The following is a 26,692-nucleotide window of genomic DNA, read 5'->3' on the forward strand; positions in this document are numbered from 1 at the left end:
GGGCCTGGGTGCTGTCCCTCAGCTCTTCAGCTCAAGGCTAGCGCTCTACCACTTGAGCCACAGTACTACTTCCGGCTTTTTCTGCTTATGTGGTGCTGAGGAATCAAACCGAGGGCCTCATGCATACAAGGTAAGCACTCTACCACTGAGCCACCTTCCCAGCCTGCCTTCTCCTAATTATTGGGTTCTGTTCATTTGCCTTCCCAAAGCGACAGGACAGGCCACTCCATAGTCCTACCAAATTTTCCAAAATGCACTCTAAATTGTCTGTTCCCAGAGACATCCCATTGTCTTGCCTTTGGTCTAATCTTAAGGCCTCTCGGGCTGATTGATTTGCAGTAGAAACAAAAACAAAACAAAACAAAAAGAACCTGACATGTTTGTCTACTGAAATCTGGCCTCACTATCATTTAAACAATGGTCACCCTTGGCCTACATTTGGAAACTTTGGTTTTAAAATTCTTACTGATTTAACCAATTCACCAATAAAACCGCAATAAGTCCCAGGCCCCCTAGACCCCAGCTCCCACCTCCCAGACCCAAGGCTTCTTTGTTAACCTCTGCCTCCTTGCTCAGACCTCATAGAAACCCAACTCCTGTCCCACCTCTTTATAGTTTCCAAGCTCCCAGGAAGGCTGCTCTATCTCAACAGTCCTTGCCTGTGGAAGATGAGTCCAGCCTGTTTCCTTCCTTTCTCCTCCATTTTCCTAAGAATAACAATGTGAGATGTTTGATTTTTCTGCGTGTTTCTGTACATCTTTACATACTCTTCTCTGCTGGGTGCAGGCTGTGGAGATCACATGATTTTCATCTGTGGTGGGGAGATTTCCCTCAGCAGTTAGCATATACAGTGGGGGGTAGAGGGTGGGGGGTGGGGGAGGCCCTGTCATTTGAAGTGATTTTTTTTTAAGCCTGAAAGAGTGGAGCCACAGACAGCTGCCTCACCCCTTTGCCTTCAGGGTCCCGGCTGGGTCTACTGATGCCTCTGTTGTGTGATCCAGCAGGCAGAAATTGTTGTCTCCAATATCTCAGCCACCTGTACTGGCAGCCTTTGGAGGTTAAGTGACTCAGAAATCCTTAAGACTTGACTGGTTCCTAGCCTCCAAATCTCATGGTTGTGTCCACCTGAAAAAGCCTGTCTAGCCACAAGCTGCTTACATCAGCCCATTAAGCAAATCACTCTGTGGTGTCAGGCCCATTTCCCAGTGGAGGCTAAGGTGTCATGGAAATGTGAACAGACTATGGACAAACCAAGCAAAAGAGTTGGAATAATAGAAGTAACTCAGGTTTATTTCATGCCAGATGTTGGTGGACAGAGAGGAGTTCCTTTCCAATGAGGGAGTATTGATGTAAACACAGGGATTTAATAGACAAGTTTAAGTTGGGGGGTGCAGATGCGGGGCAGTCAAGTAGGCTGCAGTTGGGACAGGGGTTTACAGGATACAGGTGCAGGGCAGCTATGTAGGCTGTGGCTGGATCAACAATCACAGTTTCTGGGAAATCATGTCATTCTCTGGGTCAAAAGACAACAGAGGGCTGAGAGCGAGTAGCGCATGCCTGTAATCCTAGTTCTTCAGGAGGTTGAGATCTGAGAGTCATGGATTGAAGCTAGCCTGGGCAGGAAAGCACTTGAGACTCATCTCCAATTAAACACCAAACAAGCTGAAGCAGAGCTGTGACTCAAGTGGTAGAGCACTAGCCTTAAGCAAAAATGCTCAGGGACAGTGCCCAGGTCCTGAGTTCAAGCCCCAGGTACATGCGCATGTGTGCTTGCACACACAAACACATACAGTAGGAATTTACAGTCACCGGAGGTTCAGTTTTACAACCATGATATCTGGAGTTCAGGAGATAACAGTAGCTTTTACTACTATGGCAGTTTCTCATCATTTTCTGTATTGTATTTCTACTAAGCTCCCTGACAAAGAGAGTTTTCTGAAATGGCCCCAGAGAACGATGCTGATGGGCAGGGAGGCCAATCTCTGGCCAGTAATCAGTATAAATTGATCTCTCAGTAATTAGACCTCTCATTCCTCAGAGACTATGGTCTTTTGTAATTTGGACAAAAGAGTTGATGCTATCTGGGGGTACTTTCATTTTCTCTGCCAATTTAAGAACAAAAAGGCATGGCAGCCTATCCTTGTGGCGCATGCCTGTAATTCTAATTACCTGGGAGGTTGAGATCTGAGGGGCATGGTTTGAAGCCAGCTAGGACAGAAAACTACATGAAAACTCTTTCCTCCAATTAAATGCCAATAACAAGTTGGAAGTGGTGCTGTGGCTCAAGTGCTAGAGCGCTAGCCTTGAGCAAAAAAGCTTAAGGACAATGCCCCAGGCCCAGAGATCAAGCCCCAGGACTGGCACCAAGAAAAAAAAAAAAAGGCAGCAAAATATTTGAAGTAAATAGTGCAAATTTATTTGAAAGTGAAAGAAAAGAAAGAAAAGTTGGGGGAAGCACACTATCTGAGAATGGAGAGGGGAATTTTCTAGGGGAAAACACCAAGAAGTTTTTATCTGGTTGTGCTATTGGATCCATAGACCCTCCCTCCTGGGGATTGTATCTTGGTTGGACTGGGTAAGCAGTGGTCACTTGTTGCTGGAGAACTTTCTGATTGGATCCCCCCTACCCCACCCCCCAACCAGAGGTGTAAATTTCTGATTGGACTTTTCTCACCTTGTAGCAGAATGGGCGGGCTTGTCTGCTGCTTGGCCTTTGTAAAACACTTTCTAATTGGATCTCCTGAGCAAGGGGTCCTTCTGATTGGATCCCTTCCACCTCATAACAGGAGGGTGAATGTGGGAGAGCTTGTCTTCCACTTTTTTTGTTGTTGTTGTTGGTTGTGGGGCCTGGGCCCTGTCCTCAGCTCTTCCGTTCAAGGCAAGCACTCTACCACTTGAGCCTTAGCCCAACTTCTACTTTTCTGAGTGGTTTATTGGAGATAAGAGTCTCATGGATGGGCAGCTCAGTGGTAGAGTGCTTGCCTTGCATGCATGAGGCCCTGGGTTCGATTCCTCAGCACCATATAAGCAGAAAAAGCTGGAAGTGGTGCTATGGCTCAAGTGGTAGAGCTCTAGCCTTGAGCTGAAAAGCTGAGGGACAATGCCCAGGCCCAGAGTTCAGGCCCCACAACCGGCAAAAAAAAAAAAAAAGAGTCTCATGGAGTTTCCTGCCCGGGCTGGCTTTGAACCTTGATCCTCAGATCTCAGCCTCCTGAGTAGCTAGGATTATAGGCATGAGCCACCGGCACCCAGCTTCGCCTTCCACTTTGTATCTTGTTAACACCTGTCTTGGAACCCATGGTCCGGGGCCCACCAGGAACAAGTAAGGTATTTTATGCTGCTCTGTTGTTCCCACCTGATTGGCCTTTGCCTCAGCTGCCCTTTTCCACCCCTCTCTAGCTAAACAGTCAGTTCACTGTTTCTCATTCTTCACTCATGTCCTGGTAGGTCTCTCCTTGTTGCTGGAATAATGTCCCAGTTGGCATTCTTGCTTTTTGCTAGATAAGATTTCCCAACCAGTTGGTCTGATTCCATATTGGAGGGAAGTAACTGACTAGTCAGGGACTCTGTCTGCCAATAAGACATTTCAAGCAACAGGGAAATCAATTAGAAATAGCTCTTAAGCAGGGTTTACCTAGAGCCCATTAAGATTAAAAAGCTAAGTCTGACAAATAAGTACTTGTAAAAGTCGTCCCTCGATGGGTCTGACAGCAAATACTCCAGAGGACCAAGTCTGTCCCAAGTCTCCTTGAGCCATGATTGATTCTTGTTTTCAAGGCCACAAACTATCTCAGTCTCAAACTGATTCAGTTCAGCTCAGGTGTTGTTTAGGATCCTTTGTCTTGTAGAATTCCGTGAATGAAAAATCACCGGTGATGAAGTGTGAGAGCAAAATACTGAAGTTTGTATATTTAGAAAGAAAAGCAAAGAAATACTTGCAGAGCAGGGAGAGATCTTAAGAGTCCATTGTTGCTTGCAATCCTTTCTTTCTGGGTCTTTATGAAATTATGAGCCGGTTGTGAAGTTGGTCATGCATTTCACCGAGTACACAGTGCCTACTGGAGAGGGGCTTATTGACACATTGTCCTTTTTAGCCAGAGGGCACGTTCGGTGTTGTTCTTTCACATACTACCTGCAGCCTGCACAGCCTGCTGGCCCTGTGGGTGCAGCCTGGGTCCATGAAGGTTGGCACCGATAAACGCCACGCTCCTAGTAGGACTCAAGAGTTGGAGCAACTTTTGGACCTGCTATCTTCCCTCTGTTGTGTGGACCCAACCTCCCTGCAGCCTCAGGATTGTGATCTACAAGTGACCTGGGCCCTGAGACAGGTTGGTGGTTTAACGAAGGCCAATGGACTAGGGCTGTACAGTGGAGTTGTGGCACAGGCTGGCTTTTCTTTTGCCTGGTTGGAGTAGCGCCGGACTCCCCTTCCTCAGATGTGGACGCAGTAGAGCTGGACACTTCCACTGATTCGGAGCTCCCGTAATTGCTCTAGCACTTGCTGGTCCAAGCTGGTGGCTCCCAGCCCCTGCCCATTGAGTGCCAGTTTCAGTCCTCCTTCTTGGCACAGAAGCAGCACCTGGCGAGGAGAGTCTGAAGAGGTGACAAGCTTTCACGCGTATCTCCCTCTGACTGATGTGCTACTCATGGAGACCCTCCTCCCCGAGAGGACACAGAGAAAGTCCCACAGTGGCCTTTGAATCTTCCCAGCCCCAGGCCTCAGTTTCGTTACCTGCAACTGGGGTTGCTTCCCATTAGAAAGTGGCTGTACATAGGAGCTTTATAATAGGGAAGCTTTATAATAAAGCTGATGCTTGAGCCCCCACTTCATTTAATTATGCGTGGGTTTCATCAGCATGGAGGTTTGAGGGCCAATGCCTGGACCATCGCTGCTGGGCTCCCTTTGGCATCCAGCTTCATACCATCTTCCCCGCTCACCCATCCCCAGCTATGCCCCCTGGTCTTCCAGATCAATATGGGACTCTGCTGTGCACTCTCTCCCAGGATGTGGCCTACCTCGAAGAATCGCTGGGGGTAAAAGAGGAAAGGGGCTGGGATGAGCTTCTTGCGTCCCCAGTGGGAGATCCAGGCCAGCGTCTGGTCTGCGAAGGAAGCCCTCAGGGTCACGGGCACGCGGGCAGCCTCATCTCTCAGGCTCAAGGTGAAACTACAGAAGCAGGCCAGAGAAGAGGATCAGCCTCCACTGTCCTCCGGCCCGTGCACAGCCCAAGGGGAGGTAGAACAGCAGCTGGAGGATTGGCAGTTTCCACGCGCTAATGACTTAGGTGTTAAGTCCTTAGGAGCACCTAAATCCTGATGACTCAGGTGCTCTAGGTAGGTGCTTGGACACATACTAGCTCAGAGGAGAGGAAAGAGCAAGTGTCGCTGGCTGGAGGGTCATGGTGGAGGCCATTACCTAGCCGAAGCCTCAGTTTCTCTTCCTGAAAGGGAAAACTGTGATATTGATAATAGTAGCTAACCCCTCCTTCCCTCCCTCCTTGCCCCATTCTTCCCTCCCTCACTTCCTCTCTCCCTCCCTTTCTTCCTTCTGTCCTCCTTCCCTCCTCCTCTCCTTTCCTCTCTTCCTTTCTTCCTTCTGTCCTTCCTCCTTCCCTTTCTTTCTCTCCCTCCCTCCCTTCTTTCTTTCTCTCCCTCTCTTTTCTTTCTTTCTTTCTTTTTTTTTTTTTTGTCGGTCATGGGGCTTGAACTCTGGGCCTGGGCGCTGTCCCTCAGCTCTTCAGCTCAAGGCGAGCGCTCTACCACTTGAGCTACAGCGCCACTTCCGGTTTTCTGGTGGTTTATTGGAGATAGGAGTCTCAGGGTCTCTCCTGCCGTGGCTGGCTTTGAACCTCGATCCTCAGATCTCAGCCTCCTGAGTAGCTAGGATTACAGGCGTGAGCCACCAGCGCCCGGCTTCTTTCTTTCCCTTTTCTTTCTTTCTCTCTCTCTTTCTCCTTCCCTCTCTCCCTCCCTCCCTCCCTTTCTTTCACTTTGTAGTCCAGGCTGGCTGGCTCCGGCCTCTGGAATGCTATGATTAAGCTAACATTTACTAAGTGATAACTATATTGCCTTAACTATTTTGTACATCATTTAAAGGTTAGAGTCAGATCCCAAGGGTTTGACTCTGGCTCTGCTGCTTGCTGTGACCCTGGGGAGGGGGGGGAATCACTTAATTCCTCTGTGTTGGTTTCCTCAGCTGTCATTGAGGGGTAGTAACAGTACAGCATCTATCTTGTAGGGTTGTTGTTAAATGAATTAAATGAGTTAGTACAAGTAAAGTGATTGAGTAGGACAGTGCTTGGGACATCATGAGCACACAGATGCTACTTGGTGTCTAAAAAATAATGCAATATGTACCTCATAAAGCCAGCCCCCCCCCAGAAAAAAATAGGAATGAAGGAGTTAATGGGAGTGAAAGATAGGAAGGATCCAGTGCACAATAAGGGTGTTAGAGAAATCAGGATCCTTAATCCTCACAGAAAACCTCAGGTGTCATGAAGTTTATCAGCTCGTTGAACTAATGAAGGCAGGAAGTTAAATGTTTTCTTCTGCTAGTCTCAACAGCTTGTCCTAGTGTGTGAGCCAGGATTCAAGACTAGACGGAGGAAGGTCTTTCTTTTCTTATTTTCTTTTTTTTGGGGTCCGGTTGTAGGGCCTGACCTCTGGGCCTGGGCGCTGTCCCTCAGCTCTTCAGCTCAAGGCTAGCGCTCTACCACTTGAGCCACAGCGCCACTTCCTGCCTTTTTCTTTTTTCTTATGTGGTGCTGAGGAATCGAACCCAGGGCCTCATGCATACAAGGCAAGCGCTCTACCACTGAGCCACCTTCCCAGCCCATGGAGGGAAGTCTTTCTACTGCCTGGCATCCACCTCTCAAGTAGGGTCCCTAGACTCTGTTCTGTGTCTCAGAAGCTTCTCGATACCTCCTTTGAGGCAGCTGAGGATAAGTGGAGACAGAGGATGCAGATAGTGGGGGGGAAGCCCACTCTGGTGGGGGGGGGGGTTCAGTGGCTCCTATGGATCCCTTCCGGCATTGGAAAGGAGACAGACCGCAAGACTTTCAGGTAGGAGGAAGGTTGGAAGGTAAGGCTGTGGGAGAATGGATATGCATGGAGATGGATATGCATAAGAACACATGGGCTTCTACACTGTGGCTGGGCCAGTCTCCAGCTTCCTGTCCCACCAGGCACCCGACCCAGACAGGGCTTACAGTCTTCCCACCAGCCTGGGAGCTCTGAGCAGTCCCAGTACCTCCCTCACCTCACTCCGCAGGACTGGCTAAAGACTCCCTCTAGATGCTCTACAGACTGTGCAGCTCTTGGAGGTTGTGGCCAGGCGTCCCACTCAGGCTGGAATGGGAGGGAGGGACAGACCTGCACTGCCAATGAGCTCCAGGGAGCCCGCTTTTGTTTTCTCAGTCCAATGTATTGTTTCTAAAAACAGCAGCAGCATTCATGGCGCGCCTCGCCAAGTGCCAGGCATTGTGCTGCGTCTGCAGGCCTGTGGCCCACAGCTGAACTGGCCTATAGGAATACTGTTCAACCTCAACACCAGATTCAAAAGCTGAGTTATTAAAGGATGGTTTTCAACTTCTCTCTTATTTTTTTATTTTTTGGTCCGTTGTGGGGCTTGAACTCTGGGCCTGGGCACTGTCCCTCAGCTCTTCAGCTCAAGGCAAGCGCAATACCACTTGAGCCACAGCGCCACTTCCAGTTTTCTGGTGGTTTATTGGAGATAAGAGTCTCACGGACTTTCCTGCCCTGGCTGGCTTTGAACTGAGATCCTCAGATCTCAGCCTCCTGAGTAGCTAGGATTACAGGCGTGAGCTACCAGTACCCAGCTTCAACTTCTCTTTTAAAAATTGCCAACCACTGGTGGCTCACGCCTGTAATTCTGTAATCAAAGTTCAAAGTCAACCCCAGAGGCAGGAATGTCTGAGACTCCTAAAATGTACCACCGAAGAATCAGAACCTTAAGTACAAAAGCTCAGGGATAACACCCAGGCCCTAGGACTGGCACAAACAAGAACCAGAAGATGTGACATGACCAGACTTAGGGAAATATTCTTTCTTCCCAGCTTGGCACCTCAGCATTTCTATGGGCTGTGTGGTCTCTGAGTTCGTGTGTATTCCCTCGTTGTGTGAACTATGCCACTGAGCTACAAGGGCAGGGAAGTGTTCTTTTGATCACTGGCATCTTTTCATTTCCCCTTATCAGATTGAAATTACTTTCCTATTTTTTTTCCCAACAGAGAAAAAAAAAATAGACTTTTAGAGAGGCCTAATGACTTTGTAAGCATTACGCCCACCTTTGCTCCTCAGCTCCACCCAGACCTGAGCTCCTCCCTGCCCTGAAGTTCCTGCCATACAGCTGGCCCCTCCCTCTCTCCGCCCAGACCCACCTGAACTTCCACCTACCTCACTTCCAACCCCCAGACCCTGCTGCTACCTAGATAGTAGAGGGCACCATGCGCTCTCTCTCCGAGGGAAATATGGCTCCTCTAATAAACCTTGTAATAATCCTTGTCCTGTGCCTGTCTGCCTCCACATGGTCCCCTGGGATGGATCTGATGGCTCCTTCCAGACTTGCTCAGACAGGTGAAGTGTACAAGAAATCAAGACTCTAACCAGTCATGCCTGGTTTTGGAGGATCATGCCATCCAGGTCTGTGCTTATCCTGCCCCCAGAATTCACACATGGGATCAGTCAAGGGGTAGAGAGGTCAGTGACTTAAACATTCAAACAAAACAAAACAAAATGCCGGGCACCATTGGCTCACGCCTGAAATCCTAGCTACTCAGGAGGCTGAGATCTGAGGATCCAGGTTTGAAGCCAGCCTGGGCAGGAGAAGTCCCTGAGACTCTTATCTCCAATTAATCACAGAAAAAGTCAGAAGTGGTGTTGTAGCTCAAGTGGTAGAATGCTAGCCTTTAGCCAAAGGACAGCTCCCAGGTCCAGAGTTCAAGGCCCAGGACCGGCAAAAAAACACAAAAAACAAAAACAGGAAGAACATAGTGTTGTTCCCACTCTCTCCTCTCCTGTCTTCTCTGAGATAATTCTGATACCACCCCACTGTGGAGTACTTACTGTGTGCTGCCAGGTACTATCCTGAGTACTACCCCCGCAACAAGCATTATCATTACTTTTCAGATAAGGAAGCCCAGGCACAAAGAAGAAAAGTAATTACTCTCAGGTTGCCCAGATCAGTACATTTCCTGAGCAGATGACAACCCAGTCAACTTAGCCTAGATAAGAAAAAAAAAAAAAAACAAGTCCACTAGTTTTCTTTAAAGTAGCAGCAGGAGGCATTGGGACTGCAGGATTTTATCCACAGGTCTTGGTTTTAGCACCCCCTGGAGGAGATGGCAGGTAGTACCCATTTAGTAATTGTCCTTTGAATTCCTGGCTTCCAGGTACCAGCCCCTTCACCCTAGGGCTGTTCCCTAAACTAAGCATGGTAGGAAGTCAGTCCCCTCTCTGGGCCTCACCCTGTGCCCGCAAAGCTCTTTCCTGGGATCTGGGATGTGGGCCTAGTCGGTCAGAGGAGAGATCAGCTACTAATCCCAATCTCAGCCTGACTTTCATAAGCTCTGTAACTTTAGGCAAAGTACTTCTTTCTGTTTTTTTTCTTTTTTGGTCAGTCGTGGGGCTTGAGGGGCGCTGTCCCTCAGCTCTTCAGTTCAAGGCAATCACTCTATCACTTGAGCCACAGCGCCATTTCTGGTTTTCTGGTGGTTAATTGGAGATAATTGAACCATGATCCTCAGGTCTCAGCCTCCTGAGTAGCTAGGATTACAGGCGTGAGACACTGGCACCTGGCTTTGTTTTCTCTTCTGTAAGAAGTTAGATGGTGGTGCTGGGAAATGAAAAGAAGGGGATGTTTCGTTGAATAACTTACTCCTTCGGCTCTTGCGTGACCAGCCCTCGAACTATGATGACTTGTCCAGGCCAGAGACCTCGAGAAAGAGCACGTGAGCAGGGCAATTCCTGGAGAAAATAGGAGATCACGGAGTAGGGCGGTTACAGGTGTTCAGGGTGGGCTCCACACCTAGGCTTCACCAGCTACCCTTGGGGACCTGGCTAGCACCAGGGCAGGCAAATTTACCTGTTTGCTTGAAGCTAGGAGATTCAGCTCTGCCCATGCAGCTCACCTGCTGCATGCCTGCAGGAAGCTCCCTCTAACCATTCATGCTGAGCTCAATATGTGAGCACCATGACTGCTCTCTGAATTGTCATAACTATTCCAGTGGCTCACCCTCCCCCAGCCTGTGAGCAGCTATAGGGCCAGGGCTGGCGTGTCCCTCTGTTCTAATACCTGGTCCTGGGTCTGTGCACAGGGTAAATGGAGAGAAGGTAAAGTGAGGCTGCCTGGGGCTTGAGCCTGGAGCTGTGCAGCCCACCCACAGCAGCAGTATTCCAAAAAGAAAGGGAAACTGCTGAGCACCAGTGGCTCATGCCTATAGCTGCTCAGGAGGCTGAGATCTGAGGATCGTGGTTCGAAGCCAGTTCAGACAGGAAAGTCAGTTCAGACAGGAAAGTGGGTGAGACTCTTATCTCCAGCAAAAGGTTGGAAGTGAAAAGCCAGAAAGCAGGTACTTAAAAGGAGTCAGGTGTGGTCAAAGGGAGAATGAATGAAGAGGAGCAGGGGGAAATGCAAGCAAGAATTTAATGTATCACCTACAAAATTAAGAAGAGTGAAGGGGTAAGTAGGGGAGGAATGCGTGAGTATAGGGAAAGGGGTGACATTGTTCAGGATGCACTCAATAGAGTGTATGAATACATAAACTGCTTTGTTAAATAGCAAATCCTTTGTCTACTTAAAGATAATTTTTTTTTTAAGCCAGAAGTGAAGCTGTGGCTCAAGTGGTAGCGTGCTAGTCTTGAGCACAAAAGCTCAGGGACAGTGCCCAGGACCAGCAATAAAGAAAGCCATGGGGACAGAGGGAGCCACGAATGGACCACAGGAACGTCACTTACCAGCCGGGCACTGTACAGCAGAAAAGGCTGTCGGGAAAGAAGGAAGCAGGATGAGGCTATTGGTGTTTGCTTGGGGAAAACTTCCTCATGCCATTCTTACATACTGGGGAAACTTGGGGTGTGAGCTTCTTATAGCAATGAGAGAGTCCTTGGGGCCCCGTAGGGTCCTCTTAAATGCAGAGACCCAACATCTCTGGATTACATGGGGGGGGGTCACGTGCCTCATCTCCCCTTCGGTGAGACCAATCTACCCATGTGTACAGGGCCGTTCTGAGAACCACAAACTCCAACAGAAAGACATCTTCTGATGGGACTCAGGGATTCTGGGAGCCATCCTCATCTATTTTCCCAAGCTGGTCCTAGACAGGGGCTGGGAGAGGTAAATGCAGGTTCTCTAGGGGCTGATGGGAGCTGGGCAGATCCATGGCCACGTGAGCAGTGAGAGAAGGGTCAGCCGAGCCCGGTGCCGAGTGCAGGGGCAGGAGAACCCGCCTGTCCCAATAGTGTGGCTGTCCGATGCTCAAGGGCAAGGACCGGCCTTGCTGCCAGGGAACTCACATGTCCGGCTGGATATTCTTTGCTGCCTTCTGCAAATGGCTGTTTGGGAAGAGGAAAAACAAAGACAAGCACTGGCAATATTTGGGACTACTGGAAGCCTTAAGAGCCATTTATTTGACTCTGGCCTTCCCTTCCTCCAGCCCACACAGCTTGTCGTGGGTCCTAAATCTGGAATTTTGAAACTATGGATTCCTGACCTTGTCTCTGACAGGACAAACCACAACCTCCAGGGGCCGACTCAAACGCCCGAACTTGGAAGGATTTTCTTAGCCAGCTTGCTGGAACTATGTGGCTTTATTTATTTATTTTGTCCATTGTGAGGCTTGAACTCAGGGCCTAGGCACTGAGTACTTTTGCTAATGCTCTACTACTTTAAGCCACAGAGCTACTTCTGCTTTTCTGGGGGTTAATTGAAGATAAAAGTCTTACTGACTTTTATGCTGGGGCTGGCTTTGAACCGCGATCCTCAGATCTCAGCTTCCTGAGTAGCTAGGATGACAGGTGTAAGCCACTGGAGCCCAGCTTGCTACATGGGCTTTAATAAGCCAAGTCCTTCCCTGGCTGGCATAGCTCCTCCAAGTTGTCCAGCCCCCCTGCAGCCAGGGCTCCCCCCTCCTGCCTGTGGCTCCTGCATACCTGTCTGCTGTCACCTTGCCTCCCTCCTCCCCCGATTCACTTCTGACACTTCTGTGGCTCTTCCTCTTAGGTGATTACTAGTGTCCAAGGTTTCCTTTGTCTCATGGTCTGTGGTGGGTGATTGGGCCCCGGGCTTGTGCGGGGATCAGGTGAAGCCAAAGGCCATTAGCACACAAGCCAACTTACATTGATGTTAAGGAATCCAACCGCTTTCACCAAGATGTCGCCATAGATGCCCAGCGTATTTACCCGACACAGCGGGAGCCGGTAGTGGAAGTGGAGAAAGTGCTTTCCATTTATGCTCACCTGGAGAGGCAGAGGCTTGGCTCGATGGAGTCTAGTGTTCACTGGATCCATTAGCTCATGCCATGCATCAGTGAACATGACTCCCTGGCTTTGTACCTATTTGGCTTCATACCAAACATATGATGAGCTTAAGTAACTAACCTAAGGTAGCTGGGCGACCCTACCTCCACCCCTGCCCCCCCCCCCGTGGTTCACTGTAATCCTAGCTACTGAGATCTGAGGATCACGGTTCAAAGCCAGCCCAAGCAGGAAAGTCTGTGAGACTCTTATTTCCAATAAACCACTAGAAAACTGGAAGTGGTGCTGTGGCTCAAGTGGTAGAGCGCTCGCCTTGAGCTGAAGAGTGCAGGGACAGCACCCAGGCCCATAGTTCAAGCCCCACGACCGACAAAAATAAATAAATAAATAATTTAAAAACATAACCTAAGGTAGCAATGTTGTTCTAGGGCTTAAACTCAGAGCCTGAGCACTGTCCTTGAGTGTTTTTGCTTATGGCTAGCTCTCTACTACTTGAGCCACAGCACCTCTTCTGGCATTTTTGGTGGTTAATTGGAGATAAGAATCTCATTGGGCTTTGGACCAGGATCCTCAGATCTCAGCCTCCTAGTGGCTGGGATTCTAGGCATGAGCCACCCAGCTCCATGTCCTCTTTTTATCTATGACAAAGCATTGCTTTTACTTAGCAGACATGAAGCATTCCCATCATCCCACCTACAGATGAGGAAACCGAGGCCCGAGAGGCTGAGAGCTCACTCAGACCCCCGGCCAGCCCCCTCATCAGCTGCCTGGTCCTCTGGAGCTGTCAGTAGGTCCCATCATGTCTGGTAGACGTTCGTGTCAGAAGTCAGAGTGTTGAGGTCAAGTTCTCTTTCTCTGACCCCTGTAGCCTCAGCTGGCAGATGAGGAATCATGAGAGCCCTTGCCTTGGAGGGCGTAGTAAGAACTAAATGAGCTGATGCATGCAAAGGGTTTAAAACAGTGACTGGCAGGTACCTTGAGCGCTTGCTACCACTAAGACATTGGATCTCTCTCTAGAGTCAAGCACTATAGAGTTCTCTTTGTGTGTGCCCACACACACACACATACCAGTCCTGGGTCTTGAACTCAGGGCCCAGGCACTGTCCCTGAGCTTTTGTGCTCAAGGTTAATACTCTACCACTTTAGCCACAGCTCCACATCGGCTTTTTGCTGGTTAATTGGAAATAGTCTCATGAATTTTCTTTCAGGCTGGCTTTGAACTGTGATCCTCAGATCTCAGTCTCCTGAGTAGCTAGGATTACAGATGTGAGCCACCAGCGCCCAGCCAGAGAGTTCTTTTGCTGCCAGCCTGGAACAAGGTATGGCAGGCCCTTGGTTCTCTCCCTACAAAGCTGAATGGTCCAAGGGAAAGGAGAGAAGAGGGGTACAAGTTCTTGATTAGTCAACAACGATGGTATCTACTCACCTTCATCTCCTCGTTCTCAAAGAGAAAGAGGATGATGAAGCTGGCCCCTCTCCGCAGGTCCAGGCCAGGCCAGCGGACCTCTGCCTGCCACTGTCCACTGTGCAGGCTGTTGCAGATGGCGTGGGGCGTGGTGGTGTGGAAGCGAGGGTTGAAGTGGATGGCAATGTCTGGCCGGGGACTCAGGCTGCAGCCACACTGAAAGTCCACCTGAAACCTGGGGGCAGTGAGTGGCATCTGGCTGTGCCACTCTGCTCATAACCCACAGAGCTCCCCAAGGCAAAGATGAACCCTCAGCCCAACCCCTCTCACTTTGAGCTCCAGCACTGCCCACCCACAGCCCCCTTCCCCACACCCCCCCTACCTGCGGGCGTGCAGAGGGACCACACCCTGAAGCATGACCATCTTGCCTGCATACAGACCGCCAAAGATTGTGGTGACATAAGGAATTACCTGAACAGAAAGGAATGAAACCTCCACATGCAGGCCGGAGAGAGAACCCACGGCCTCGCTGTTTGGGACGTGGAGAGGGAAGAACACGAAACTCAACATCCTCACCCCAAATAGAAAAAGAAAAAAATGCAAACTAGGATTTCATTAGAAAATGTTTTTTTTTTTATGGTGTAAAAAAATCAGTTTTCCCTGGGATAGTCTCTCCAGCCTATTACCTTTCTTTTTTTCTGCTTATGTGGTGCTGAGGAAGCGAACCCAGGGCCTCTGGCATGCAAGGCAAGTGCTCTACCACTGAGCTACCTTCCCAGCCCCTCCAGCCTGTTACCTTTCTTTGGGATGTACATATATCAAAGCCCTGAGGACGCATGGTTCATCCCCACTGCCTGCTTAGAGCACCAGCCAATTAGCTCTCCCGAGTCTGAGGCACAATGGGCTGTGTGGAGCCAGTGAGGCGGGCATGGCCTGGATGCGGCACTGGTCCCATACAGGCTTGGTGTGGAGGCTTCCTGAGGCCTGTTTAAAATCAGGATTTGGGAACTGAGAGCTGGCCTTGACTGGGACACTTGGAGAAATACCTAGCACTGATCAGCTACTCACCTGGCCCACCTTTCTTCTCTTTCCTGAACTTGCAGAAACCCTTTGCTTGAGACCCTTAGTAGAGAAGGGCTGGCTAGCTGTTTTCCCTGTGAGATCACCTGCCCCTCAAAGCTAGAACTCACTACCAGGAGGCTGAGATCTGAGGATTGTCCTTTAAAGCCAGCCTGAGCAGGAAAGTCCATGAGACTCTTATCACCAATCAACTATCAAAAAGCCAGAAGTGGAGTTGTGGCTCAAGTAAGTGGTAGGGTACCAACCTTGAGCAAAAAGCTAAGCAAGAGTACTGGCCCTGAGTTCAAGCCTGAGTACCGGCAAAAAAAACACAACATAAAAATGTTAAAAAGCCTAGTGCTGGTGGCTCATGCCTATAATCCTAGCTACTCAAGAGGCTGAGATTGGAGGATCACATGGTTCAAAGCCAGCCTAAGCAGGAACGTCCATGAGACTCTTAGCTCCAATGAACCACCAGAAAATTGGAAGTGGCTCTGTGGCTCAAGTGGTAGAGCGCTTGCTTTGAGCTGAAGAGCTGAGAGACAGTGCCCAGGCCTAGAGTTCAAAATTCATGACTGATTTTTTAAAAAATTGAAAAAAAAGGGTTGAGCTTTGCTTTTCCCCTTTGGTAGTCTGAGCACCTGTCAGTTGACACAGCATGGGCTTGGTGGAGGTGTTTGCAGAAGGAACGTAAGTAGAGCAGCACATCCACTTTGGACAGGATCACAAGACAAGCTTGCCAAGCTGCAGCGGCAATCAGAAGCCCAAGATCACCTGGAAAGAACTGAGCTCTCAGCACCGCCTTCCAGGCGAGCTTCCAGCAGGGATCTTGATTCCTGAACCTTCTCTCCCCACTAGACCGATCTACCTTTCCTGGCCTAAGGGCATTTCAGGAGGAACCTTAAAGGTTCCAGGCTACAGCTTCCATATGTCAGTGCAGCTCCTGGCTTTCCCTCCCCCCTCCCCTCCGGCTCCTTGCAGAGTATGTGATTGACTGGGCTCTGGGCTCATGCAGCCTCTGGGAGCAGAGGGCCAAGTAAGGGAAAGTGATCTTCAGTGCTCACTAGTTCCGGAACTAGTGCTGGGAGTTTAGTACTCTGTAAAGCCTCTGTAGCTTCAGAACATCTCCCAGGCACTAGAACAGGAGGAGGGAGAGTGGACCCCCCTCCCCCATCCCTGATCAGAAGGCTCCCCAACCCTCCCTCCCAGGCTAGAGATGAAACTGCTTTTCTTAATAATCAGTGTTCCCCCTCAATGACCCCCCTGACCCCAAACCCCATTTTTCCAGCCACCCATCCTAGTAGGAGCACAGCACTGGATTTCCTTCTAAGGCTAAATAAAATTCAAGGACCCAGCCAGGCGCCGGTGGCTCACGCCTGTCATCCTAGCTACTCAGGAGGCTGAGATCTGAGGATCACGGTTCAAAGCCAGCCTGGGCAGGTCAGTCCCTGAGACTCTTATCTCCAATAAACCACCAGAAAACTGGAAGAGGCGCAGTGGCTCAAGTGGTAGAGCGCTCGCCTTGAGCTGACGAGCGCAGGGACAGTGCCCAGGCCCAGAGTTCAAGCCCCATGACTGACAAAAGAAATAAAATCCAAGGATCCAGGTAGTCCACCGCATGCATACCTAAGTGGGGATTTGCGGATCAGCCACTTTGCTAAACTCAAAGAGGATCTTCTAGAGCCCCAGGTAAGCCCTAGGAATGCAGGGTCCAAGACTCAATGGTCTCTGTCTTGGGAAGGTGTGGGCCGGAGGGGAGGCGCCCTGAGACAGTTCAGGGTCCCAGTTCAGGGCCAGCGGCTCACCGGGTGGAAGATGGGCGGCTGCAGGATGAAGCTGTCAGGAATTGGGTCCAGGGCTCCTCCAGGTGCCATGAGGGGTGGGGCAGCTCCGCCCTGGGCTGCGGATCTCAATTCCTGGAGCTCTGCGTGCACTGGACTCCCCGTTTCCCAGCCAGCCTCCTCCGCCCGGGCAGCTCTGCCAGCTGTTAGCCTGACCTGTGCCCTGAAGGCTCCTAATGCTGTTTGCGGGAGACCTGGGAGGGGAGCTGCCACCTCAGGCCCACGCAAGGCCCCAACTGCCGGGGTGCAAGCAGCTCCGGGGAGACTGGCGCTCTTTCCAGAAACTCTGTGTTCAGGGGCGGGTCACTGGCCCTGGCCATCCAACTGGCTCCTCTGGGACTGAAGCACATGGCCAAAGCAGGAGGAAGCCAGGGGCCGGCTCCTCAGAAGGCCAGGGGGATTTGTGTTTCCAGAGGCTTCCCTGACCACCTCCCTCCCTTCCCATCAGAGCCGGGGGTGGTGTAGGTCAGAGCTGGAGAAATACTACCACACCTCCAGCTGCTGGGATCCTCCTACTCACCTTAGTCTGTCTCCTTTCCCTGTCACCTTCCCCTTTCCCTCCTCCTCCTCCCCCTCTTCCCCCATCCTCCCCCTCCTCCTCTTCCTTCTTGTCTTATGTTCCTGGAAGCTCCATTTCAGCACTAGCTGGAAATGTCAGGGCCCAGCTGGCATCACAAGAAACTGGAATGAGCAGAAAGGGGGTTGGAGGGGCCCCTGAGGCTCAGAAGAGGCAAGCCATGGGCCGTGGGATCACTGGGCTTCAGGGGAAAGAGACCTGGATGCAGGCATGCTCAGCCTCTGCTTGAATGAACTTTGTACTCTTGGACAAGCCGCTTCCCTCCTTTGGCCTCCTTGGTGTAGCTCCACCTGGAGAGGGTAACCATAGCAACGTCTTTCAGGAGCTCTGTGGCTGAGAGTGGGGTAAGATCAGAGTCTTGGGAGAGTCCTTGCAGTTCTGGTTCCAGCTCCAGTGAGGCTTTGTCTTTGAAAGTTGTACAACTTCTCAACTCTGGCCTGGGTTTGGGAGGTCTCTGGATCTGACCATGCTGTTAGACTTGGCAGGGAGCAGGCTGGGCACATGGTCAATGAAGGCGAGAGTGTATGAAGTTCCTGCAATGAGGAATGAGGAATGCCAACAAGAAAGCTTAACAAAACAAATACCAAGGAAGCCGAAATGTGATTTGTCAGAAGGAGAGGTTCAGGGACGGGAAGGGGGCAGATGAATGGAAAAAGGCAGGAGGTAATCTCTAGAGTTCAGGTTCATTTTCACTTCCAATTAAAGGACAAAAGAAGGATGGAAAGTAAACAAAGCAAGTTTATTTGAGAGTGAAAGGAAAGAAGCACTTAGGGGAGCAGATCTCTGAGAATGGATTTCCTGGTGAAGGGAAAACTCCCTCCGCATCTTTGTCCAGTTCTGTTAGATATTAGTCCTCTCCTCCTTAGATTCTTGTGGGGAAAGTGTCTTCGGATGCCTTCCGTCTGGGACCCCAAGCACAGAAGTTCTTGTCTGATTGGACTCTTCCTACCTTGGAACAGAAGGGCAGAAGTGAGAGTTTGCCTTCTACTTGGCCTTTGCTAGCTTTTGCTTGGGTCATCTGAGCAAGGAAGTGTGAAGGATTCTAGAGCTGATCTGTGAGACCTGGAAAGGGTTACGAGCTTGGAAAGCCATCCCTTACAGCGTGAGCACTGAGCCCTAGAAGGCTCAGTCCAGGCAAGATAGAGGTATAAGTTACTACCCTGAGTGTGTTTAACTGAGGGCTGTTTGGACACTAAAAGCTTAACACCTTGGAGCTAAGGTGGATGTCTGTGTTACAGTTGCAATGTTTATTGCTTCCTTCTGCTCCCCAATGAGGCCCTAACAATAAGAGAGTCAATTATCGCTTTGTACACAAACTATACCTTATCTAAATGGTTGTAACCACTAGATAGATGCCCTAGTACATACCTGTAACTTCCCACCCCACCGTTCCTATCATTTCTCATTTCTTTGGCTTGTACCCTGTGTCACGCTGTTCCACGGTCACAGTGGATTGAATCTCCTCGCATCTTGGAATCCAAGGGCGGAAGTGGGAAAGTCTTTCCTTCCTGTGTGTCTGGGCAGTAGGCACATAGGTACAGGTTTTAGAACCCACTGCTCAGAGCCTGATGGGAATAAAACAGGTGATCTGTACTATTCCATTGCAGCTGGCCATATTGGCCTTTGCCTCCGGTGCCCTTTTCTATCCCTACAACATAATCAGGGTCAGACAGGTGTTCCTCAGGTGAGCGAATACAGACATTCAATTCCATGTATAGATTTGGAAATGGGAACACATAATTTGCAGCCAGCAAATACATGCAACACTGGTGGGAAACTAACCCATGAGGACAGAGAGGAAAGAAAGAACAAAAACAATACAAACAAACCAATTCAGCTCCAATGGAGAGCAGAGAAGATAGGAGACGGGACATAAACACGGAGACTTGTGTCATGGTCCCGGCCTAATAGGGTCAGGTCAGGGGGCAGGGTCAAAGGAAACTCAAGTCCCATGCATTGGACCGACAGCTTTAGTAACCTATCATACAAGTCTCCACCTCTGCCTTCAGGGATTTGGGCTTGCCCATCACCTGGGAGGTGGGGCCTCAACTTCCCCCAGTATGGAGACAAGATAACAGACCCTACCATCCACTCTGTGGTCAAGATGGCGGCCCAGACTTGATCTCCTATTTCAGTCTGACTTAAAGATAGGAAAAGATATTTCTCATTGTTACACTTACTAAGTTCCTGGTCTTGTTTACCATTCTAGCTGTTTACATTTTGGGTCCACCCTAAGGTTACTTTGGGGGAACATTTCTCTCAGGAAGGGATACATGGTGCCAAACAAATGTTAATTCTTGGGGTGAGAAACACATCTCTGAGGAAGAAATGCGTCCTGTTGTCTCTCTTTGAAGCAAAGATAGTGCTTCTGTTTCTAAATACCTTCTTTCTGAGTTGCTTTCACTAGGCCTCATTTTCAAGTGTACCTCTTTTTCCTTATTTTATTTTTTGGTGCCAGTCCTAGAGAGCTTAAACTCAGGGCCAGGGCTATGTCCCTGAGCTTTTGTGCTCAAGGATAGTGCTCTACCACTTCAGCCACAGTTCTACTTCTGGCTTTTTGGTGGTTAATTGGAGATAGGAGTCTCACCAGCTTTCCTGCCCTGGCTGGCTTTGAATCAACGATTCTCAGACAGCTGCCTGAGTAGCTAGGATTACAGGCATGAGCCACCAGCACCTGGCTGCACTTCTTTTAAATGTTTTATGGGTTTTGTTTTGTATTCTACTAATTATTGCTGGTAAAGTAAATGCCTTGCATTTATTTGTTTGGAGTGACATTGTCCAAAAAGAAATGCACTCAATATCTGACTTATATAACTGTAACTCTTCTGTACATCACCTTTATAAAAACAACAACAAAATAAAAATTACAAAAAAAAAAAAAAAAGGAAGGGCTGGGAAGGTGGTCAGTGGTAGAGTGCTTGCCTTGCAAGCATGAGGCCCTGGGTTCGATTCCTCAGCACCACATAAACAGAAAAAGCCAGAAGTGGCGCTGTGGCTCAAGCGGTAGAGTGCTTGCCTTGAGCTGAAGAGCTGAGGGACAGTGCCTAGGCCCAGAGTTCAGGTCCACAACCAGCAAAAAAAAAAAGGAAATATGAATTGGGTCTCTACCAATGGAAGAAGGGCTCTCTGTAGATGAGGACCAGGCATCTACCTTTACACATGCTCTCCAGACATGCTGATGAGTGAGAATGTGTGAGAAACTCTGACTTAGTTCATAACTGAGAGGGCTTTGGTTGTTGAGATTCTGCTGGGTAGATGGAGCTGGGTGGTATAAGGTGCTTGTGAAGGGTAACTTGCTCAGGAAGAGTAATCTAAGTAGGGGTGGCAGTAGAGAAACCAAAAGTGGAGAGACCAGTTGAGCAGGGGTGTGAAGCTTGCACTGGGATTAGATCAGGGGCCCTTCCCAGTCCCAGAGCTGGGCAGATCTGTGGCCTGGGGCCTGTGATGCCCAGCCCCCTACTCAGACCTGGCCCTGCAAGGGCTGTAAGGGAGGAGGAGTACCTGTGCAAGGCTTGCCTTAACAGAGGACCACAGGGAAACAGCAGCAGAGATCTGTTTTCTCACTATTCTGGAGGCAGAAGCCCAGGATAAAGGCACTGGCAGGTTGGATTTCCCCGAGGCCTCTTCCTGGGCTTGCAGAAGGCTCACTTTGTGCCCTGATGTGGTTGTCTCTGGTGTTTTTCTTTTTGCCAGTTCTGGGGCTTGAACTCTGGGTCTGGCGCTGTCTCTGAGCTCCTTTGCTCAAGGCTAGCACTCTACCACTTGAGCCACAGCCCCACTTTCTGGCTTTTTCAATGATTAATTGGAGATCAGAGTGTCACAGACTTTCCTGCCCAGGCTAGCTTTGAAACACAGTTCTCAGATCTCAGCCTCCTGCGTAGCTAGGATTACAGGCTTGAGCCACTGGCGCCTGGCTTCTGGGCTTTCTATTTGTGAGTGATAGGTCTGCCAGGAGACCAGCCCCCTCCCCCATTCCTCTTCACCTGCCTAAAACCAGTAATCACCTGACTGTCAAACACCTGACTGTGAGTCAGCAAAGAACCCCAGCCTTTGAGGTCATTTCCTCATCTGCTGAGGTCACTTCCTGAACTGCACTGGCCACGCCTCCTTCTGACAGTGAGAAGTTCCCCCGGCTCTGAGATCACTTCCACATGCGCTGTGGTCCTGCCTCCCACCTTCCCTATATGATCACGCTCAACACAGGCCCCGCCCTCTTTTCTTCCCTTCTCTCCATACGCCTCCATCTTGCGGATGCTGGCAGTTTGCTCTCCCCCAATAAACTCTTTTCTGCCTGAAGTGAACCAAGTGGCAGTTTCCTTTCAGTGACCTTTACAGTGAGCTTCTCTCTTCTTAGGTAAGGATTGGTGGACTCATGTATTTGGATGTAAGAAAAGCCATCTTTTCTATCAAAGTAGGTTCCTTAAAAGTTCTTGCTTTGCCGGGCGCTGGTGGCTCACGCCTGTAATCCTAGCTACTCAGGAGGCTGAGATCTGAGGATCGCGGTTCAAAGCCAGCCCGGGCAGGAAAGACCGTGAGACTCCTATCTCCAATAAACCACCAGAAAGCCGGAAGTGGCGCTGTGGCTCAAGTGGTAGAGCGCTAGCCTTGAGCTGAAGAGCTGAGGAACAGAGCCCAGGCCCAGAGTTCAGGGCCCACGACCAGATCCAAAAAAAAAAAAAAAATTCTTTTTTCCCCAAATGCCATTTATTTCAACAGCTTGTAGCTTAAGAAAGAAAGATATTGGATTGTCTTTTTCTTTTTCAAAAGCTCTGGTTTTGAACATCTAGGAAGGATGTGAGTAAGCTTAAAACAGAAACAAAAAAATGATAGTTCATAGAAAAGCAGACAGGCAGGGAATTAAGGTCTGTACAACTTGCAGATGGCAGGAAAAGCTGATAAACCAAAACCTGAAGTGGGAGTACGGGGCTACAAAAGAAGTAAAAAGGACAGAAGAAGGAGAAAGTAAGGATGTGGTACTAAATCTTTGGTGCCTGTCCATACCAGGAACAGAAAAGATACCCACCATTAGCATTTTTCAAGGGCCCCATTCTTCCTATTTAGTCCACTGAAGAGATTGAAATATTGTCTTCCTATGGCATATCTATGTCACATGTTCTATTTCCCTGCCTGCCTGCCTCCTCCCCCCCCCCCCGCCTTTCTACTTGTACCCTTGAAAGTGAGATGCAGGCTGGGTCCTAAGGACCCCCCTTTAGGTTCTATCTCGAAGACTAGCTGTCCTGGACTGGAATTCTGTTAGCTATAACTGTCTGTCTGTCTATTCTTCAGGGTACCCACACTCTGCTAGAGTGTACCCCGGCCTTTCTGCTTGTTTGTCTGTTTGTTTGCTTTCTTGTTTACATAGTAAAGCTCCACCAAGTTTTCTTACTATTGTGACTTTTCTAGAAATTCACCATCTTGGCCATGTGGTGGGTTTTCTTGTGTCCCCCACTCCTCTAGCAACCATTTAAAGGTCAATTCGTATGCTAATGTGTCCCCTCACCAAAATTATTTTAAATGTTTTCTGATAATTGGCTCCACAGGCCACAAGTAAAAAAAAATGGGCTGTTTTAAACTCAAGCCGCAAAGATGCTCCTCAGATTTGGGTGTGGATAAATGTGTCTAAATGTCTGTTTCCAAGTATGTAAGCCACCTTGGATACAGAACTGACAATGGTTTCAATCTTGAGTAATATCTTAAAGTACTGCATTCAGTTAATCAGTTGCTGTTTCAAAACTCTCATCATGCCTACTATTGAGTTTTGTCATTACAGATTTTATCCTCTGCATCATTTAGTCAGACCCACAGAGGTATAAATAATTTTTCTTTCTTCTTTTTTTTTTTTTTTTGCCAGTTGTTGGGCCTGAACTCTGGGCCTGGGCGCTGTCCCTCAGCTCTTCAGCTGTTGACTAGCACTCTACCACTTGAGCCTCAGCCCCACTTCTAGCTTTTTCTGCTTATGTGATGCTGAGGAATCAAACCGAGGGCCTCATGCATGCAAGGCAAGCACTCTACCACTGAGCCACCTTCCCAACCCCATAAATAACTTTTCCAAGTATTTGTTGATCAAATTTCTATTTTTAACAAGTTCCAAGTAAGCTTGGTTAAAAACTATTTCTACCGATCTCCTTGTTGCTCCAATTGAAAATAAAAAGTGTCTTTTGGCAAAAAGATTTCTTTGATCTGAGATTTGAGGTTTGAAGCCAGCCTGGCCAGGGCAGAAAGGTCCCTGTGAGATTCTTATCTCTCCCTAACCAGTAGAATGTTGAAGTGGTGCTGTGGTTCAAAGTGGTAGAGTGCTAGCCTTGAGCAGAAGAGCTCAGGGACAGTGCCCAGGCCCTGAATTCAGTAACTGACAAAAGAAATGCCAACTGGGTCAAGCCCCCTAGCAACAGGCACCTAGACTCCTGGGACAAGCTAGTCCTGGTGACAAGGGATAATGGACAGGAGTTAAGAGGGGATGTGTCAGATCTTACATGAAATCACTTTGTGCTGGCCTTTCAAAATTAACCAGAGCCAAGAGTCAAAAGAAAATAGTTAATAAGCATGCCTATCTAATGTTCATACCTGTTTTTCTTCTAAGTGGACAAGAATTTATAGTGAGTCTTAGACTCAAGACAGTTTGTCTTGGTACCTTCTTGGGTCTCCCACCCATACTCCATAGTCCAGACATCTATAGTCCAGCTACAGGAAATGTTCAAGGCCTCCTACTAGTCCCTTAACCACTTCAATCCAGCTCCAGCTTCTGACTAGTTTTTTTTTTTTTTTGTGAGTCATGGGGCCTGAACTCTGGGTCTGGGCTCTGTCCCTCAGTTATTCAGCTCAAGGCCAGTGCTCTACCACTTGAGCCACACAGCCACTTCCAGGTTTTTCTCTATGTGGTGTTGAGGAATCGAACCCAGGGCCTCATGCATGCAAGGCAAGCACTCTACCACTGAGCCACCTTCCCAGCCCTGACTATTCTTTTTTGTCGGTTGTGGGGACTGAACTCAGGGCCTGGGCACTGTCCCTCATCTCTTCAGCACAAGGCTAGTGTCCTACTACTTGAGCCACAGTGCCACTTCTGGCTTTTTCTGCTTATGTGGTGCTGAGGAATCGAACCTAGGGCCTCATGTATGCAAGGCAAGCACTCTACCACTGAGCCACCTTCCCAGCCCTGACCAGTTTTTCTTAACTAGTCCAATGCTCCCATACCTAGCTGCCAGATGTTAATCAGTCATAAGTAGGGACATGAGCCAACAAGAACTAGTCCTGAACTCTTCCTTCTGCCTTTTGTGTGCCCTCTAATAATAGTTTTTCTTATTGCTCAGCCCCTGCTCCTAAGGCTTCTTTTATAAATTTCACCCATACCTATGTTCATGACCAAGGAACTTTTAACTGCTGCCTTCTCCCAGACCAGACAATATCTCTGCCTTCTACCTCTAATGTCAACGTCCCTTGCCTGCAGGAAGTAGCAAGAGAAAATCAGCATCCTTTATAACTATCAAAAGGCTGGAATGTTAGGTCTACCCAGGAAAAATGGCTTCTTCCCTTTGTTCTCCCTTGGTGTACAAGTGGCCCCTTTCCTAGAAGTCCCGCCCAGAACTTGCAAGCCTCCTGACTGGCACCTGGAAGCCGTGAGAGGTCTCCCAGGCCCTGAGGTCATCCTGCAGCAACTCCTTCCCACACCTCCTCCCTGCCCCCTATTCGACCCCATCCTTAGTCCCCCACCCCCACCCCGCTTTTCCCTTCCCCTACATGCCTTGTGTCACCAGACAGAGGTGAGGTTTAGTGAAGCTTCCCTTTAAATATGGGAACTCTTCACTTAGGGTTCTTGACTTCAATTACAGAGTAAGAATTTCTGGACAAGTCACAATGGTAAGAAAACTTGGCAGAGCTTTATTAAGTAAACAAGGAAATAGACAAAAAAGCAGACAAACAGAAGGGTAGGGGCGCCCTCTAGCAGAGTGTGGGTGCTCTCATAGGGACACAAAGACACAGACACAGGTAAGGAGACACCCAAAGAGACACCAGCTCCTTGGGCTGTTTGGTATTTATAGGGGAAAGGTGCTGGGTGGGAAAAAGGGGGTCTGGCTTTAAGTTATGCAAAGCTAGGTGCTTTGTCTTTGCCTTAATGACACCTGGTGTTCCAGGTAAGAATGCATCCTGCCATAAAACAGATCCTTATCCTTGAAAGGAGGAGACACCCTGCTATCTGTATTTTGGGGCATCCTATCAGGCAGTTGTGAATTCTTGGGTGAGAAATGCACCCCTTGGGAAAGAATGCATTCAGTTGCCTTTATTTGAAGCAAAGAAGGCATTTCTAAGTTTTTAGGTAACATACTTCTGAGCTGCCTGCACCGGGCCTCTGCTTCCATGTTATCTGCTTCATTTCCCCCCAAATGACTTGTTACCTCAATCTTAAGGGAAGTTCACGAAGGAATATCTCCTGTATTTGCTATTAGCTGACCATACCTCATTTTCCCGAGTCTATCCAGTGACACTTGAACCCCCTGCACCCTCTTGTCCGGTGCAGCCCAGCAGTATGCTCTTTCCCCCAATAAACCCTCTTCTGCCAGAACCCTGCGACGACGTCTTTTTTCTGTGAGGCTGGAGTGAGAAAGCCAAGTGAGAAGGGTAAAGTTCAAGCCTCAATACTGGGAAATATTGGGGAAAAAAGATTTTAAAGTTGTTCTCCCATCAACTTTGGGCTACTGGGTTATAGACGTTTGGGCATCTGTTTATAGAAAGCATGAGTCTGCCAGAGGCTCCTTCAAGACAGTGTGCAGATGTGAGATGAGCATTTCCTTTGCAAACACTGGTGCCCAGAGTTCTCCCTACCTCATGTTCCAGGACTTTTTTCTTTCCTTTTTAAATAAAGATATTCTTACTCAGTGTAAGGAGCACTCTAATTAACTGTGCCCACGGACGACCGTGGCGGAACAGAGCTTCCTTTTCCTTTTTTTTCCTTTCCATTAAACTGCGTTCGGGGGAGGTGGCAAGGCTAGAAGCAAAGGGCGCCTGCGCGCTTTGCAGCAGCGCTTTTCCAGCCAGGGTCGGTCTCTGAACGCCCAGCGCCGCCGCCCCTGCCGCGCGTGCGCGTGTCACACTGGGGAGCGTGGTGCACTTCGGCCTAATTTTATTGCCACGCTTGGTAACTTTGGGGACGGGGGAGCGTCCAGGAACCGCAGGCTCCCTTCCCGCTCGAAGTTCCGGGATGCTTTCAGCACGTGGACCTACGCAAGCCGCCGCTCCGCGCGTCCCGGCCCCACAGCACGCTCTGGCCTCCCTCTGCACGCACGCGCCCCTGCGCTCCCGCGCCCCCTGCACGCACGCGCCCCT

General features: G+C 49.3%; 2 protein-coding genes across 3 annotated transcripts in view; one reads left to right on the plus strand and one right to left on the minus strand.

The window, feature by feature from the left end:
* Positions 1-3,983: 3,983 nt before the first annotated feature.
* Lgals12 (lectin, galactoside-binding, soluble, 12) lies at positions 3,984-16,830 on the minus strand. Of its 2 annotated transcripts, XM_013021016.1 has the most exons (9): positions 16,762-16,830; positions 14,280-14,368; positions 13,919-14,132; positions 12,355-12,474; positions 11,533-11,571; positions 10,975-11,001; positions 9,896-9,984; positions 5,017-5,167; positions 3,984-4,579 (listed from the first exon to the last, which is right to left on the minus strand). In XM_013021016.1, the coding sequence occupies exons 1-9, from the start codon at positions 16,828-16,830 to the stop codon at positions 4,433-4,435; spliced, it is 945 nt and encodes a 314-aa protein (XP_012876470.1). In that variant the 3' UTR covers positions 3,984-4,432. The 2 variants fall into 2 exon arrangements, with proteins under 2 accessions (XP_012876470.1, XP_012876471.1); XM_013021017.1 differs by lacking the exon at positions 10,975-11,001.
* Positions 16,831-25,484: 8,654 nt separating this feature from the next.
* Hrasls5 (HRAS-like suppressor family, member 5) overlaps positions 25,485-26,692 on the plus strand; it is a 24,599-nt gene continuing 23,391 nt past the window's right edge. Inside the window, exon 1 of the mRNA XM_013020914.1 lies at positions 25,485-25,503. Coding sequence (XP_012876368.1) covers positions 25,485-25,503 — 19 coding nt within the window. The remainder of the gene's footprint in view (positions 25,504-26,692) is intronic.

This window comes from Dipodomys ordii, unplaced genomic scaffold, assembly GCF_000151885.1.
Source record: "Dipodomys ordii isolate 6190 unplaced genomic scaffold, Dord_2.0 Scaffold54, whole genome shotgun sequence".
Taxonomy (NCBI): Eukaryota; Metazoa; Chordata; class Mammalia; order Rodentia; family Heteromyidae; genus Dipodomys; species Dipodomys ordii.